The sequence below is a fragment of the Scatophagus argus genome, chromosome 19, assembly GCF_020382885.2.
Source record: "Scatophagus argus isolate fScaArg1 chromosome 19, fScaArg1.pri, whole genome shotgun sequence".
Lineage (NCBI taxonomy): Eukaryota > Metazoa > Chordata > Actinopteri > Scatophagidae > Scatophagus > Scatophagus argus.
The window spans coordinates 5,474,484-5,493,189 of NC_058511.1; the positions used below are offsets into that span (position 1 = coordinate 5,474,484).

General features: G+C 40.5%; 1 protein-coding gene across 14 annotated transcripts in view; it reads left to right on the plus strand.

Moving 5' to 3' along the window:
• Positions 1-18,706, plus strand: part of ptprk (protein tyrosine phosphatase receptor type K) — a 103,490-nt gene that overhangs the window by 54,485 nt on the left and 30,299 nt on the right. For all 14 annotated transcript variants that reach the window (XM_046373844.1, XM_046373850.1, XM_046373853.1 and 11 more), the window contains 7 exons: positions 702-817; positions 1,727-1,901; positions 9,608-9,720; positions 10,224-10,404; positions 17,720-17,902; positions 18,149-18,268; positions 18,524-18,633. In XM_046373844.1, the coding sequence (XP_046229800.1) occupies positions 702-817; positions 1,727-1,901; positions 9,608-9,720; positions 10,224-10,404; positions 17,720-17,902; positions 18,149-18,268; positions 18,524-18,633 (998 nt within the window). The remainder of the gene's footprint in view (positions 1-701; positions 818-1,726; positions 1,902-9,607; positions 9,721-10,223; positions 10,405-17,719; positions 17,903-18,148; positions 18,269-18,523; positions 18,634-18,706) is intronic.

Sequence of the window (18,706 nt, forward strand, 5' to 3'; positions counted from 1 at the left end):
CTATTGTCCCTGTCTCCGTCGTCAAATCGTATGCCTCCGACAGAAATTCCTGGACATAAATTTTGTCAGTGAAGTGACCTGGAATCTGAGGAAATTATAAAAAGAGCCTCAGTCTTTTAAAGGCAGCGGAGCAGGACTCACTAATAGGAAGGAGCAAGCATTTTAAAAGGAATTAGTACTTAGTCTCCACAGTGGAAGCATTCATTCTCACAGCTGCATTTCTGGACACACACAAGTTTGTGTGTGTGTGAATGTCCACGCACGTGTGTGTGTGTGTGTGTTTTCATTCAACATAGTAGCTGCTCTCTATGATTGCAGTCACCTTCCCAGAATAAAAATGTCATAGCTGAGCTCAGTCTACAAGGTCTGAAAGGCTTATTTCATATTTCAGCGTGGTAGTTAAGAATTGGGAGCTATGGGAATTATATATACTGGATGTGACACTGATGTTGCCTCCCGCTGGCAGTGCAGCACCGTGTTTTGGTTTCATGTGACTCCTGTGGAATCTAACGGCAGTAATAATGAACATATTCCTTTGGGTTAGAAAGTGTCCTGAAACGTATAACCTGACCTGTTTATATTCATAACTCCCTGTGGCTCTGTCACCTCAAAACAGATGAATAAGCTCAAAGCAAAAGCATTTTGAAATACGATTAAAATACGACTGAGTCTGATTTCCTTCATTTCTTTGTTTGGCGCAGATAAATCCCCGCATTTCTTGCGCCTTGGGGACGTGGAGGTGAACGCCGGACAAAACGCCACATTTCAGTGTATCGCTACAGGACGAGACACGTCCAACAATAAGCTCTGGCTACAGGTACAGCTATACGCATTCATGTAGACACGCAATTAAATATGAACTGTGTTTGTAGTAACTGCAGCTACACGAACTGTACAGTGTAATGTACCGTAAGTGCAGTGCGTCTTTGTTCAGAGGGTCATGTATTTTCTTAATCACACCCTGTGGTATCAAGGCGCAAACCTCGTTTGATTTGCCAAGGTTTTGAAACCTTTTATTTGTAAGATTTCTGCCTCCTCACAAAAAAAATGGAGTTGAATGGAATTTAATGTGTGTTTGCTCTGAAAAAGGACCTTTACACAATTCAACAGCATGTCTTCATTCCAGACAGAGTGAATAACTGGTCTCTAGATTATCCATGAAATACACTGTGAGCAGTTTTTGTTAGAACTGCTTTCAGTTAATAAAAAAAAAAAAAAGTCATCATGAAAACAAATTGAATCACTTTAACAATACTGAGTACAGAAAATCTGGGCAAATGAAACATTAGTAAAAACATTCATGTTAATGTTAATAATAAATAAACACAGATATTTGCATGTCCCTGAGTATGATAGTGTAAAAAAAGGCAAACACGAAGAGATGAAACATTGTACTCAGTTTGAAACCCTCAGGGCTGGTACGTCCACTAATGAAGTGTCATCACACACACACACACTCACACACACACACACACACACACACACACACACACACACACACACTCCAGGCCATACATCCTACCAGCTAACATGATTAAGAGTTTAATAGCTGCTGATTTCATTATGGCTCTATTGTAGTCATGACCTTCAAACCTGCTGTCAGTGGGGTACAGAAGTGGTGTGTGTGTGTGTGTCCAGTGCTTCCATGTGACCTTGAGCAAGGCAGTTAACCCTCAAGCAGTCTGCAGCACCTGATCTCTCTTTTGTGTGTTTGACTGTGATTCAGAGGAGAAATGGAGAAGATATTCCTGTGGCTCTGACCAAAAACATCAACCACAGACGGTTTGCCGCCTCCTTCCACCTAAAAGAAGTCACAAACCAGGATCAAGATCTGTACCGCTGCGTCACCCAATCAGAGCGAGGCTCCGGGGTGTCTAATTTTGCTGGCCTTATCGTCAGAGGTGAGGAATTTTAAAATATTTTCCAAGTTATTTGATTGTTTTGCGGCTATGTAATACTTGTGTTCTGGTTTAGTATTTGACATAACTTTAGGAATATTTTTTCTATTTTAATAGATAGCTTTTAGCGCAAAACAAGATAAGATAAGATGATCCTTTATTGATCCCCAGAGGGGAAATTCAAGTCTTGCAGCATCTTAGGACAGAGTAAGTACAGCAATGAACAAGAAATAGCATATAAACTATAATGTATTAAATACAAAAGAATATACAATAAAAACAAAATATGCGCACACAGATATAAGTAAGCTATATTGTATTAATGCTAAAAAATAAAATATACACACACTGTGTAGAGTAACAAAGGAAGAGTAACAAAGGCAGTTCAAAACTTCAGAAGCCAACTTAAATCTTCCTTTAATTACTGTTGCCTTTTGAGCTTTCTGTTCTGGAACTACACATAATACAGGTACCTGTATAATGGTGACACTCAACATATTTAGTCATTTATGAGACTTTTGGTCTATGATATCTGACAGCGGATGGTCAACTGTCAGATTTGCCTGCTGAACTGACAGCTAGTCAGCTAACTATCGGATTGAGCTAAAGTTAGCACCCTGAGTTAGTTGATGATACTAAAAATTAGTTGATGAGTTATGTAAATAAAGAAACATGTTTCCCCCATAACTGTACAATCCTGGTGGGATGATGTCAGTGTTGCACTGTCTATCAGAATCAGAATCAGAATCAGAATTCCTTTATTAATCCCTGGAGGGAAATTCTTGAAAGTCAGTCAGTGTTAAGTGTATTTATTTGCTGTAAGACTCCGTTATTAGCCTCACTAAGCTAACTGGCTAGCCTTCACTACTGTGAATGCATTAAAACCTTCAACAAGAGTAAATTATGAATGTAAAAAGATGGACATATGTTTACTCCCCCAACCATTCATATTTTGAAACTGTGTGTTTCACTTGAACATTGCAAGAGAAAAGGCTTTTAAGACTAGGATTAACCAACGTGTTTGGTGAATATAAGCCCTGATAATGAGTTAGGTAAATGTTAACTCTGTCAAATCCAATAAAGAGTGAGACAGAGCCACTAATGTTGACTTATTTTGATAGCACCTGGGACCAGCTTCTAGTAGCGCTACTCAAACAGCTCATCTGAGGCAAACACTAGGTCACTAGTGTTGAGGAGGTCGTGTTAATTTTTGCAACTCAGAGTTAGAGAAGACAAACGTGCTGTTTAAGCCACTCTGTTTCAGGTGAAAAAACACCTTGACGGTTGAATAATGTTATGCAGAGGGGTTCAGCAGATGATCGGTCACAAAGTTGGTGTGAATTCTTCCACGATCCTGTTGCTGACCCATTGTCCTGACCCAGCAACATAGTTTGTGTTCTGAATAACTTTTTATTGTGTTTAACTTTTGAAATGTCAAATGTCTGTCCAGCCAATTTCACATATACTGACTAAAATGAGAGTCGCTAGCACAGTAATGAGGAGAGTTTGTGTGTGTGTGTGTATGCAGATGTGTGTATGCAAGTCTTGTGTTTGCGTGCGTGTGTGTGTGTGTGATTGCGTGGACGTGAACCAGTTGCATTGGTGTCTGTGCACACGTGTACTCCATGAACGTGTGTGTGTGTGTGTGTGTGTGTGCTCCAGCTGTCATGTGCAGCTGACATGTGGTTAATAAGGTGTCACCAATGTGTGTTTGAGACGGGATGCTTTATTCATTCACATCCAGCAGCTTACATATTCAATTCATCTCCCTGAGAGAGAGTGAGGGAGAGAGAGGGAGGATGGGGGGAGGGCAGGGTGAGGGTAAAGGCAAAATAGGTTCAGGAAGAATGCTACAAGACTGACAGAAAGGGGGAAGACAGAGGAGGGTGAGCAAAGAGAGAAGTGAAGGCGGTGAAGGCAAGTTAAATGTAAATAGTCTGCTCATTATCTCAAGAATATCCATATCAGAATCAGGAATATGTCTGAATATGTAAACAGCTGAGCAGAATCATGTTTATTATTCTGCATAAGAGAGAGCGGAGGAGAAAGAAATGAGAAATCAAAGCAGACGTGAGCACAATGAATATCGAATATCAGCTGGTTCTGTCCAGTTTCTGGGGTCTAACTTGAAAAGATTATGAAGGAATGAAAAGTGTTGTGCTTTTCTTTGGTCAAGTGAGCATAGTAGTTTTTGAGCTTTTTCTGAGGAAGTTGCTGATTTAGTAAGAATATGTAAGTGGCTAATGTTTATTTATCAAGAACATCTTTTTTGAGTGTGAGAAGGCAAAGAGGAAAGAGATGAGGAATCTACACAGTGGGAGATATGTGTCTAAACATGAATAGGACCAATCTACATATATGAAAATAGATTCAGGTTCAAGTCGAGCGGCGCGTGTTTCATAGCCAGCCGTCGGCTTGAAAAGCAGCCACTTTCACAATCTGTGGAAAGATGCTTTTGGAGCTCTGAGGGATATTGGTGATTATGAATATTGATCCAGAGTCTGGTTGTTAGAAAGATATCGCAATAAAAGAATGAGGGCTGCATGCATGAATGTGGAAGGAGAGGAGCCTCATGTTTATTTATTAGAAATATCAGACAGGAGATGAGAGCAAGAGAGAAATCAAAGGAACAGGGAATATGTTTATTTCACTTCTTGAAAAGTATGCATGTTGGAGTTTTCAAGTTCCTGCAGGACATTGACAACCATGAATATGGACAGAGTTTAGCTGCATTATTAATAGCTCTACTCTGAATATTTTACTTTTTAATATCTATTTATTATGAAATTGAAGAGAGCACAGGGAAGATGAGGGATGATTAGTGAAGGAATCACATATCTCGTATGAACCTGATGGAGAAAAAAAAAGAAATGGGAGTGCTGCAACATGGTTTTTATGTATTAAAAATGTTTTGGCAGAAGGACACTAACCCAGGTTTCATTTTCAAAGCCCTAAAAAAAGTTGTCCGCTGGGTGATGTGAGATTGCAGCGGCGCAGGCCTGGACTGTTGATATTTACAACATGAAGATGACAGAGAAGTGCCATTATTTCCCCCCTCTATGTGTGCTGGAGCTGTCAAGATCAGAGAAATGAAGCACATTTTGTGGAGGCAGAGGTGCATCATGGGAGCACGACAATATTCTTATACCCAAGTGTTTTTGCTCTCTTTCTTGAGCCCAAATATGAAAACAGACGTGGCTTTTTTTTAAATTAAACTGTTGATTAAGTTATTATATATAAAACAAAACATTTAGTCTCATCCCAGTCATTTAGAGCGTCGTCTAATTGCTCGTTTTGTGTAAAATGGAAACACATTCAGGTTACGGAAATTTAATGAAAGAAGCTTGAGATGCTGGAACCGCTAAATTTTTGGCATTTGTTTTAGACAGATTATCAAAATAGTCGCAGATTGTTTTTCTCCTGATTTGCTAGTCAATTAACTACTTATGTTAGCTCCGAATGTACAAACAGAAACACACTCACAGCTCTCACATTTGAGTTTATAATGTGAATGTTTCCTTGGTGGATGACTGAGTGAGTGTAAAAGTCAGGAAATTTTCCAGTAACAGTTGCCAATATGACTCCCATGTTTCTGTATTGGAGCTAAAGTGATTTAGTCACTTCTGTCAGTATGTTACCTTTTTATGTTTTAAACGTGTTTTTCTACAAATAACTTGTTTTATCAAACAATATAAGCAAAACTTCTCAAATATAGAATACTGTTTAAATCAAAGCAGCTATACGAGAAACTCATATAAATAACAGTAACAGTAATAACAGTTTTTATTAAAAATATTCTTTTTCACATTAAGAATAATTTGATCAAACAGTAAGTGAACAAGTTTACAAAACTGACAAGACGTTCTGGAGTGAAAATGTTTTTTGGTTGGATGTTGGATGCATGTTTTAACTAAAAAGTGTGTAATTGTTGTGTTGTGTTTATGTGAGACAAAGAGGAATGAGAGAATCTGACTGTGTGTTTGTCTACGAGTGTGTATTTATGTGTGCCTGTGTTTGTGTGTCACACATGTTTTGGTCAGCACTGAGCTCTAATAAAGCCTTGCCCTCTGGTTCCTACAGTGACAGAGCGCATCATCACGCCAGCTCGTATCACACTCACGCACACACACGCACACACACCATGCCAGCCTGCATTACACACAATCCGTGGCCTAAAAAGCTCCCGCAATATTATTGTCACACACACATGCACACAAGTGCACACACAACAGGCTCAGCAAGACAAACAACCGACTTCAATTTATACAACTGTCTTAAACCTGTAATGGTCCACTTCTAAAATGTCCCTTTCTCCCCTTTAACCCATCACTCACATACACATGCAAACATACGCGCACACATGCACGCACACACACACACACATAGTCTCACTCACTCTAAGTAATAGTGACAGGTGAGGCTCCGGGTCTTACGGTACTATAGAAAACCTACTACCACTGTTGGCTGTCGATATGGCTGAAACACACACACACACACACACACACACACACACACACTCCTCTCTTGTTGTGGAGGTCACATGTCCTCCAGTGAGCTCCGTGGTGATGTCAGCAGCAGTTTGTGAATACTAAACTTTATTGACAAGATTGCTGACGATGGACCACCAAGAAGAACATGCCTAATGGGCAACAGTCACCAACAATGTGTCTCTCTCTCTGTGTTGGTCTGTCTCTCTCTCTGTTGATCTGTCTCTCTCTCTCTGTGTTGGTCTGTCTCTCTCTCTGTTGATCTGTCTCTCTCTCTCTGTGCTTGTCTGTCTCTCTCTCTGTTGATCTGTCTCTCTCTCTCTGTGCTTGTCTGTCTCTCTCTCTGTTGATCTGTCTCTCTCTCTCTGTGCTTGTCTGTCTCTCTCTCTGTTGATCTGTCTCTCTCTCTCTGTGCTTGTCTGTCTCTCTCTCTGTGTTGGTGTGTCTCTCTCTCTGTTGAGATGTTTCTTTACTACATCATAAATCTTACATCAGAAAATCTACCAAATCCTCCACAAAAGCCTCGGGAGCTTTTTTTGTTTGTTTGTTTGTTTTTTTTAAATTCTAATATCAGTAAAGCAATTGAGTGACAGTAAAAACAAATGAGGCATGCAGATGGGTCAGGTCAGAAACAACACACACATTTGAAGTTTTCCCAGTGTTGATTTATTGTGTTATTATCATTTACATTTGACCCAAAAAAATGAGAAATGATGAGAGGGTTCACACGTGTGATTAATAATATAAAAGATGTAGACAGCAAACCCATTGCAAAACAACGCCATTGATGATTTGTTATATTTATTCTTTTAGGTCAACTGTACAAATGACAAGTGATGGAACAGAAAAAGGGAAAAAAATCTCTTTTCAGCTCTTATTTTCTCTGGAGTCACATAATGACCCACTTACATTCCTGACTGTTTCATTTTAACGTCTATTATTTATCTTTTAGAAATTCAATAGGTTTTTATGTAACACACAGGCTGCGAGCACACAAATCTACTGTTTTGTACTCTGGAATACACAAATCTTTGTGAGTTTTTGCTTCGTTTTTCTTTATTTGTTTGTTTATTAATCATCAAGTTGTTTACTGTTTATGGAGTTGACATGTTGTTGACGTTGTTGGTTTTCTGAAGTCACTTCAACATTCATTATCTGGATTCAGCCCTGTCTGTGTGTGTGTATGCGTGTGTGTGTGTGTGTGTGTGTGTGTGTGTGTGTGTACGCATTTGCACACGCATCTGCTGTCAAACTACAGTGTTTCATCTGATTCTAAAAAGACACTTCCCAGCCTGCACCTCTCTGACAGCCGCATTCACACACACACACGCACACGCACGCACACACACACACACGCACACACACAAAGAGAAAAAGAGGTGACAGCAATGCAAACTATGACTATTAAAAGAACAACTTGCATAGTAACACACACATCATTTAGATAATAAATTTACTTTATTATGATGTGATTGAAGCGAGATTTTGGAAGAGAAATCACATCTTTTCTTTTCTATCTTAACTCAAACTTCATAGTGATAGCAATATTGCCTGGTGGTGTGTTTTGAGAATGTGTCTGAGAGATACAATCTGGATGATTTACTGGATGTGACATAGAACACTGCCTGTGTGTGTGTGTTTGTGTTTGTGTGTGATTAATTCATGTGTTCCATGTGTATATACGTGTCAACTAGATAAATCTTTGATGCAGCGTGTTTAAGGTTGTGTGTGTGTGTGTGTGTGTATGTTGTCAATCACAGATGTGTGACAGTTAGCTCTGGATGAGCCATCGCACATCCATCACATTTACATACAAGTACACGCACTGAGCATCAAGGGGCGTAGCACATGGACGAGTTTCGAGACATATGTCAAATGAAAACTACAGTATAGGCAGTCGAATCATGCTTAAAATAAAAATGGCACTGCTCAGTCATCCTGGGAGGAAAAAAGTCCAGAGAAAATGTCCAAAGCTAGATGTATACAGTATACCTACATTATATATGCAGAAGTATTGGGGCACACCTGTTTATTATTGAACGCAGGAGTAGTATGGGGCCGTTTTCAGGAGTTGGGCACGGCCCTTTGCTTCCAGTGAAGGGGAATCTTAATGCTTCAGCATACCAAGACATTTTGGACAATGCTATGCTTCCAACTTTGTGGCAACAGTTTGTTGAAGGCCCTTTTCTATTCCAGCATGACTGTGCCCCAGTAAAGAAAGAACATTAAAGAACCACAAAGCAGAACTCAGCAGAACTACTCACTGTCTATTAACATTTAATGATGATGCTGATGAGAAAATGTATTTGAGGGTTTATCATAATGAAAAAACAATTTTTAAGACACTCTTCTTCCTTCATATTATCACTTTTTAAAGCCAGTGCAGTACTTCAGCGTTGGCACCTCTCGCTGCATATGCAAAATATCTCACCAGCATTGTGGCTCTTTTATCAAAAACAACATTTAGATGACAGACACCTAATCTCACACTAGCCATTACTTTAACAGGTAGACAAAGCCGACAATAAAATATCCCACTTCTGAAAAGGGCTCAAACTGTCGGCCACTGTAGTAGACGTTTCCTGAAGCTGCTTCCCATCGAAAGCCCACCAGTTTCTTGTTTTGACGGCGAAGGGTTTTTGATGTGAAGCAGCTGCGGAGGCTTGTTTGCATTAATATTAAGTTCATTATAACTCCGACAACACTGCAAAGGAGTGTCAGCGCGTGAAACAACATGGCTACTAGCTGTTAGATGAAAGTAACTGTATATAAAGCGTGTTACGTGAAGTGTCTTTGAGTATCTAGAATAGCACTCTATAAATAAAATGTAGTATCAAGTTGCTGGAAAGTTTGGACAGGAATGTAGGACTGAAACAAAACTGTAAACCAACATCAGCTGTAGAGTATATAGTGACAAGATGGCCACAAATGTTTAACTTATTAGTTCACCAAGCCAGTGCAGGTGATACTTGTTAGGGTGTCCCCAATAATCTGTTCCACAAGTGTATTTATCATTTTGTTTTTTTTTTTATTTACTGGTGGTTTGTTTAAAATATTCATTAACGCTCACAAACATCACACCACCTCATAGATGCTGGCAGTATTTCAGGTGCCACTACCCTCTTCTGATCCGCTGAGACCTTGTTTTAGTGCATTTCATCCATCTAGTCAGCCACTTTGGAACCTTCCTTTATGATCTTATTGATTGTTTTCTCTCCGCAGAGCCCCCTCACCCCATCGCCCCACCCCAGCTGTTAGGCGTCGGTCCTACGTATCTGCTGATCCAGCTGAATGCTAACTCCATATTTGGAGATGGACCCATTATACTGAAAGAGGTACGTTCATTGTGGCAATAAATGACCATAACAACTGCTATTTGTACTTTCTTAGGAAAGCAAGAAAATTGACTTGTTTCTAACTGTCACGTGTCAAAGCAACAGTTCAGCTTTTTACAAAGTGTCTTTTGAAATGCTTGTTGGCTTTCTGACTGAGAGTCAGATGAGAAGTTAGATACCAGCCTTGTATTTCTGCACTACATATTAAGCTAGAATAAGCACTCGACAGCCCGTCTCTGTCTAAACGTAATGCATATACAGATTGAACAAGTGACCTGTGACATGCTGGCAACAGCTCAGTGGGGAAAAAAATAGTCTGAACTTTTTCTAACTAAATGTCGAACTTTTACTTTAAGATACGTGAGTATTTCTGACTGGATGAATAGTATCTGAAAGCTAACAATATTTTAAATTCAGAATTTGACATTTGATGTTTAGCACAAATCCATGTTGATATTGAATAATAAATGTATCAACTGTAACCTTTTTATTTTTCATGTCAGGTTGAGTATCGTATGACATCTGGCAGCTGGACGGAGACTCACGCTGTGAACTCTCCCAACTATAAGTTATGGCATCTTGACCCGGACACAGAGTACGAGATCAGAGTGTTGCTGACCAGACCGGGAGAGGGAGGGACGGGCAAACCTGGACCGCCGCTCATTACCCGGACCAAATGTGCAGGTAGGACTGTTAAGACACCATCAAGGCTAAACTAATCCATTTGAAGGAGAACATCAATCAGTAGCTGCAAAAATAAGCTGAATAATGTTCACAAAAAGTTTTCCACAGTGTTTCCTCACACATTACAATGAGTTCAGTGGAGGTGGCCCATGAACACGTACTGTATGTCCACCTGTAATAAAATCAATTGCATTCTGCAGGGAAAAGGTAGGTAACTTGACTTCAGTTGAGTGTGGTTGTGCACACAGCTTTTTCTGCCCGTATGATTGTCTATCGATCTGTCCGTCTGCGGTTGTCCTTTTTGTCTGGGTATCTATATTTTAGCTGGTGGAGTGATATTTGTACTGTGAGCTGGCAGGGAGACGAGAAGAGACGAGAGGCGTCAGGAGGGATAGGATTGGAGAAGAAAGGAGGGGAGAGTCTGAGTCAGTCCGTGGTTGCTCAGTGATCTGAGAGAAAGAGTGATTAAAATACTGGAGGCTCCCTCCACCTTTCTCGCTTTTTACCCTGCTTTTTCATTCCCTCTCTTTTCTCCTTCTTTCTCTCATTTCTCCCACTCCTATCCCTATATATCTCTCCTTCTACTCCATTCCTTGTTGCTGCCCCACCTCCCACCCTCCCCGCTGCCTCTCTCTCCCCATTTCTTCCTCTCTCTGTGGATCAATAGACGGAGGGCAGAAACACTGTCTGACATTTGTAGAAATAAACGACTGAAATATAAACACAGCTAGCCTGAGGGAGGGAGACTGAGTGAGCGAGTGGGTTGATATGAGAGAGAAGGAGAGAGAAAGAAAGGCAGCGAGTCTGAATGAGAAACAGAATACAGGAGAGATGGAGAGATGATGAAAAACAATAAGGCTGGAAAAGAAAGAGCGGAGAGACTAGAAGCATGGGGAGGGAGAGAGAGAGAGAGAGAAAGAGAGAGAAAGAGAGAGAGAGTGAGAGAGAGAGAGTGAGACTGAGAGAAAGAGAGAGAGCACAAGAGGCGAGAGAATGATGAAACTGGAGAATGAAAATGAAAGAGAAATGAAAACTCATAACCACGGGGCCTGACTGATGTCTTTCAACCTGTGTGTGTGTGTGTGTGTGTGTGTGTGTGTGTGTGTGTGTGTGTGTGTGTGTGTGTGTGTGTGAATGAATCTGTATGTGTGTGTGTGTGTGTCCCTGCCTGTGCGTGTTTATTAACAGAGAGGAAGTCATAGAGTTGTTCGGGCAACTCGTGTGTTGAACAGTTTCCTGTTTGACAGGAAGAAGAAATAAATCTCCTTCTTCTCATTCACACAGGGACACATTTGGGTTAACTGCATTAACCTGCTGTGATCCACATGATGTGTTGATATCAGACCAAATCAGGGAAATATGGTTATGAATTCAGAGAATTTTCCGGGTTCTTGGCTGGGATTTATCACTGGATATAGCGTTCGAAGACGGTGCCCCATTCGCCGCTATTAAAACATAAGTCAACGGAGCCACTGTGGACCTCCTCAAGCTCTACTCTTTTTGGGCCCATGGAGCATGTGCATCAGAGTGCGCCACCAGCTGAGCCGGTTACAATCATGCACATCCAACATGTCTGCTGCCCGAGTCAGCTGACTTCCTGTTGGCTCCCTGCACACTTGAATTGGATAAGTCAGGGATGACTCTGCAGTGGCACTGCAGTTCTGGGCTCCACGTCATCCTTTCGTTCCCGATAAGGAGACCATTTAAGACCATTAATTTATATTTTCAAGTGTATGTTTTCAAGCTAATCAGAATCAAATTTTCACCCAGACTGTGGTTTAACATAATTTAATGATGCAGCCTTCTGATAATAAGAAGAATAGCTTCAGGGGGTTTGTGGAGCTTTGAAAACTGTATTAACTGTTTTACAGCTGCTTCTTTAAAGCGATTGTGTATGGAAAAAAGACTCTTTGGGCCAGCGTGCGTCACACGATGCTGCAGGAGGAGGCCAAGTGCAGCCTCTACACCAAAATTACCTCACTAACCTCCTTTGAAACCACAATTTGACATTTTTTTATACAATTTAATAAAACGGGATATATGAGGTTTAGACGTAATGGTAGGTGGATTTTGTTAGCTTTGAACAGAGCCAGGCAAGCTGTGTTATATTTAAGCTAACCAGCTGTTGCCTGTGGCTTCATATCTCAGATATCTCAGATAACCATCAGCAAGAAAGTGAAGAAGCACATTTCCCCAAATGTCAAACTATCCTTCTAAAACAGAAAGTTTAACATGAACTAATCTGCATAAATTAAAGTACATAAAATCCAAATGCTTAACACTTAAACTGTGACGTGCACAAACTTCTCTACGTAATGAAACTAAGCAGTTATATTCTTTTGTCTTAATTATTATTTTAGTCTCCCTTTGTTTTCAGTGTGAATGAGGTGATTCATGACTCTCACACACACCCTACTTCATACAATAGCACACACACAGATGGACTTGTGTGTGTTTGTTGACAGTGAGAGAAGAGAGACGGACAAACACCAACACACACATGTGGTAGAAATGTTATTTAAATGGTAATGATTCCTTTGCCTTTTCTGTTTGGTTAGGTTTGTCTGATCCCACCACCTGTAGTTTACTGAATATTTAACTCAACGCAATGCAGTGAAAACATGCACACACACACTCGCGCAAGGAAATGTGTGCGCAAACACCAGGCATAAACCCAAGGATGTCACCACACAAAACACTGTTTAATTAAAAACCAATAAAGTTAATAAGATACTGAGCAGAAACCACACACACACCGCAGAGCAATTGATACGATAACAGGAAGGATGTAATCTTGTCTTCCTCTCTCTTCTGTCCTCTTCTCTGTCTATGCTTCTTTCTCCCACCCTTCTCCATTTTTCTTCTTCTGTGATTTATTGCTCTTGTCTGAAGGGTGAAAAATAATCAACTTGAAGTGAAGGGTTAGTGAGGCTGTGTGTCGTGTGTGCATGTGTGAGCGTGTGACAGAAGAAGGCGATGAAGTAGCTTTTAATCCAAATCCTGAATTTTCTGCCGAAAACCTCTTGGTCATGGCAGGTTAGACACTCTCTCTCTCACACACACACACACACTAACAGGCACACACAGAAGAGAGACACACTAAGAGGTATCGAGATCGAGGGAAATGTACAGACTCAGACACACACAGTTCAGAGAGCCACAGAATTCCTCGGATGTTGCACAAACTCAGCATCACTTGGATTAATGGAAGAATGGAATCACAAAACACACATTTTCAGACACACAAGCACAGATGTTGAAGGAATCACACACAATATATCACATGTACTTCTTTATATATGTGAAAACACACACACGCACACCGTCAGCAGTGCGCCGCTTTAAGGGTCAGACCCCTGAAATAGCAGCCAAGCGATTCACACACACAACACTCTCCACTGTGTGTGTTTGAGAGTCAGACGTTCTGGTTGTGTGTGTGTGTGTGCATGTGGCAGCTTATGGCCAACTCTGAGGGATTTTATCAACTTGTGAGGGTCAGTTTTGTCTCCATTTGATTTGTAAACGTGGGGAAGAAAAACCTTAAACTTTATTGTGTGTAAATCTAAAAAATAAAGTGTGCAGGTGAGCTGGAAGTTGGGGGGGGAAATGTGACTGCTACTCAGAAGGAAAAATAGTCCATTAATTTAAAAATAAAAGGCCACCAAATAAACTGACCTGTACAGAGTTTATTTTCTGAACATATCAGTCCCACTCACTATGGGACTGTGTGGTGTGGGGACCATATTTACTGCACGTTATTTCATTAACTGATATGGAGCAGAGGTCACATTACAGGAAAAGAGAAGATAACTGAGATTTAAAATAACTTGCAATCCTCTTGAATTGTGTTTATTTTTCACTGTAAAGTTTTTTTTAGTGTTATTTATACTTCATCTGTTTCTTTTTCTGACCTTGTCAGCTTCTGACGAATCCCTGTCACTTTAGCAACACCTACACCGCTTTCCAACCTGCTTTCCCGATTGCTGATGATTTCATAATTAATTTCTGCACAGGCAAATCAGAATCAAATTTCGCATAGCTTGCAAGTGCAAATTGAATGAACGTTGTAGCGCAAATTTGCATCTTCCATGTGCTCACACCCTGGCCCATAGGGACTGAGAGAATAACTGAATGAATAACCGGAGTTTCATTTGTCTTCCTCATGACAGTGGAAGGATTACCAGGAATTAATTGAACAGATTAACTTGGACTTAGCTGCATCTCTTGTCAACCTTTCCTGTCCCCCCCATACCTCCTATCTTCTCCACTTTCCTCACTTCTTTCCTTCTCTGCTTTTCTTTAAGCTTCTTTCTCCAGCTTGAAGGTCTTTTTACTGTGTATTTCTTGGCTTCATGTTGGGGACAGGGTTTTTTTGCCCTTAGCATAGTTCTAATTCATTTAGTTTCATTTCCTTTTGTTTCCTCTTCTTTAATTCCAACCTCTGGATTCAGCTGATATGAAGCTTGTCGTCCTTGCTCTTGTTGTTGGCGTTTATTGGTATTGTTGTTGTTTTCAAAGCTCCATCTGTGGAGAACAAAGCCTTTTAATTCCAACATGAATCCAGCCGTTTGTCTGTCTACCAGAGGAGGGGAAAGGGACAAGGCAGTCTCTGTGGTTTACCGTTGGACCTGATCCCGCTTGACTCTGGCCACATTCCAAACTAGTTATCGTCTCTCCCCGTTCCTCCTCTTGGCCTCTCTCGTTCCCTCTCTCATCTTTCTCTTCCATTTCTCTCTCTGCTTCCTTTATCAGGCCTTCACCCCCTCCAGCCCCTGTTTCATTTTTCCTCACATTGCTTAATTTTATATGCTACTCTGTTTGCCCTTCTTTCTTTCTTTCTTTCTTTTTCTTCCATTTTCTTTCTGTCAATTTGTCTCTTTCTGTCTGCCCGTCTTTGTTCTATTTGTCCATATTCTCTCATTGTTTCCCCTCCTGCCTTGCTCTCGCTCTTTCTCAGAGATAAGCAGCAATGCATTATGGGTCAGTAGAGGAAGGTTAGAATGCTGTGTGTGTGTGGGGGGGGGGGTGGAGTCATATATTTTGTTTTAATTCCATGTTGAAGACCTTCTCACTGTGAAGCAATGTTAGCATCAAGAGACCCTGAAATCAATACAATTTATTACGCTGCCCTAAGTGTGTATGTGTGTGTGTGTGTGTGTGTGTTTGTGTGGGTGGATCCTAATAGCCAGGTTTATGGTGAGGATCACAAGTATTGATTTAAATGGAAGAGAGACAGAGAGGAAGAGACCAGGACAAGTGAGGGAGTGACAGCAATAAGTCTCCTTTTCCCTATTTAAATGTCAACCATCCAATAACAGGTTGAAGCAAAGCTAAAGTGCTCTGATCTCGCAGCTGTTAACACACACACACACACACACACACATACACACATACACACATACAAGTTGTCTTCACAAATTTTCTTCTTCACATGTATTTCTATGTGTATCTTTATTAGTCTAAATAACTTAACGTACCGCAGTGTGTGTGTGTCTGTGTGTGTTTGTGTGTGTGTTTGTCCTTGACAATGCTTTCTTATTATGAGAAGTTTTACTGAGATGAGCACACACACACATAAACACACACGCCTGTACGTGGTCTATACCCAGATTTAATCTTGATTCTGTCACAACCTGTAGTTGTGTGTGTGTGTGTGTGTGCGCTTTATATTCAGTTAATAACAGAGTGTAAGAGTGTTCATGCCTGTGAGTTTCTGTGTGTGTGTGTGTTTGTGTGTGTGTGCGCCGCGTATGTGAGTGACAGGCAGATAATGGGTTGTCAGAAGAAGCGACAAGTTTGTGTCCTTGTGTTGTCTCCTCTGAGAGAGGAAGACCCAGAGAAAAAACAGAGAGTGAGACGAGGAGGGGTTGGGGACAGACTTGTGTCTCTATTTAAGGTGAGCTGTTTTTATTCCAAAAAAAAATCCTTGAATTACGTAATGAAGCAGGTGCGTTACAACCAGACAGAAATAGAAGAGGATGTAAAGTCAGGATGTGATAAAATGACTGTGAATGAAGATCTGTCGATTTATGTCCAGGAACAATAAACAGAACTTTTAATTAAATGTGCACCGGTTTGCCAGTAGTTGATTGCTGCAGTTGGGGGATGTCCAGAGCCAATCTGCAAGATCAGTATCAGAGTTAATCAAGGCACATTTGGTATTGGCTGACAACCTGTTGTGCTTCCAGCTGTCAAAAATACAAAATCATCTAGTGTTAATTAGAGAAAAGCTCTTTACTTAATCTTATTTTGTCTTGTAACATTCACTCAAGTAATCAAGTACGCTTTTGAGGTATTCTCACCTTCAGTTTCATGTCACTTTATACTTCTCTTCCTCTTGATCTCGGAGGGAGTATTGTACTGCATTTATCCAACAGCTTTAGTTTCCGACAGTTTAACTACATTATACTAATAATGTTCATGGACTTTAACTTTACTAACATTTAACACATTGCATTTCACGGGGTATTTGGGGTCTGAATACTACTTTCACCACAACTTCTAGCCAAAAATATGTAACATATAGCTGCTAGCTATGCGACTGCAGCTAGACACCTTGATGCAGTTGTACACATGCTGTGGTGCTCTGGAACTGCAGTGTGTAGATCAGGTGGTGTTTCTTCAAGAGTAATAAAGGGCTTCTTGACTGAGTGATATCTGCTCTAGTTAGAGAGGTAGTTTTCTTACTTAGAGACATAAAACTCATCTTTAACAATTTGCAGCTGCTAAGAGATTATAGCTCTCCTACAGAAAATGGCAGCTCCTTCAGGTAGATTGGTAGCAATGGCAGCTGGAGGAGCGCTTCCAGCAGGTGAAGCACATGCTGACAAGCTTGCAGTCTTGCTCGTGAGTGTGAATCCGTGTCTGCGTGGAGGTGGGTGGGGTCTTCAGGAGGTTATTGATCCAGTTAAATGAGCCATTAAAGGTAATTAAAGCCCTGGGCAGGCAGGAGGGAAGGTAGATTATATTGACAGTAACGATTCAGAATACACATAAAGGATGGAAACCAAAGATTGTGCCTTGTAGAAGTTATTGCATTTGAGACATGGTTGAATGGCTGCGAGGAGCAGGCACAGCTATTCATAAAATCCTCTTGTTTCATCTTGTGGAAATGTTGACACAGCGCTCTTGCTTTGTGTTTTCTTTGGCAACTTTTATTTTCACATCTTACTGTAAGTGATCAAAGGATGATGATTGTTCTCCCCTATTGGCATATTCATGTGCGTATGGCAGTAATATCTTTGGTTACAGAGAAAATTAATGATATTTTGATTAACTTCTTATCATTTTTGCTTTACTTTCTGTCCCTCTGTAGAACCTATGCGGACTCCTAAGAGGCTAAAGATCGCTGAGACCAGGTCTCGTCTGATCGCCGTGGACTGGGAATCGCTGGGTTACAACATCACTCGCTGTCATACCTTTAATGTCACCATCTGCTACCATTACATGACTGCCAACAACCGCAGCAAAGCTGACTGCTTGGACATGGACCCTAAAGGTGATACTCAGTTTAACTGTTAATATTGGCTCCGTTGTTTTACTGCTTTACTTTGATTGGGACACAACAAAAGACTGCCATATTTCATTTGTAAAGGCTGTGTTATGGGTTTTGTTTTTAAAGCTGACTAAGACTAAGGTTATTTATTGTTATCATCGTTAATATTTATATATTACAGTCGAGTTTAATTTTTTGTTTTTTTGTTTTTTTACAGTAGAATTCCGTTTTTTCTCTTTTTCTCCTCAGCACCACGCCACCTGGTGGGAAACCTGCCACCCTACACCAACGTCAGCCTCAAGATGATTCTGACCAATCCAGAGGGGCGAAAAGAGAGTGACGAAACCATCATACAAACTGATGAAGATGGTGCGAGGAACAGAGCACACTTTATTTATTTTTTACTTATGTATCTTACTTCACGTTGGGAACCAATCACAGATAAGAAAAAATCACGACCTCCTAACTTTGTTGCTGACCAATACTTTGGGGTACATTGATTGATTTGACATAGATTAGGAAATTCACAGCTTCATCTATTTTGCAGGAGCCCCTTCATAATTTTAGTAAGCTTTTTTAATAAGCTTAATTTTTGTTTAATTCTGTCTACGTGTGTGTAAACAGTTCCAGGCGCAGTTCCCAATCAGTCACTAAGAGCCACTCCCTTTGAAGACAGTATTCGTCTTTACTGGAAGGAACCAACTGAACCCAATGGAGTCATCATACAGTATGAGGTACTGTACTACTGCAGCAGCAGTAGTAATAGTAACTGTTGTTGTTACCAGTATGTTCTGTTGGAAAAATACA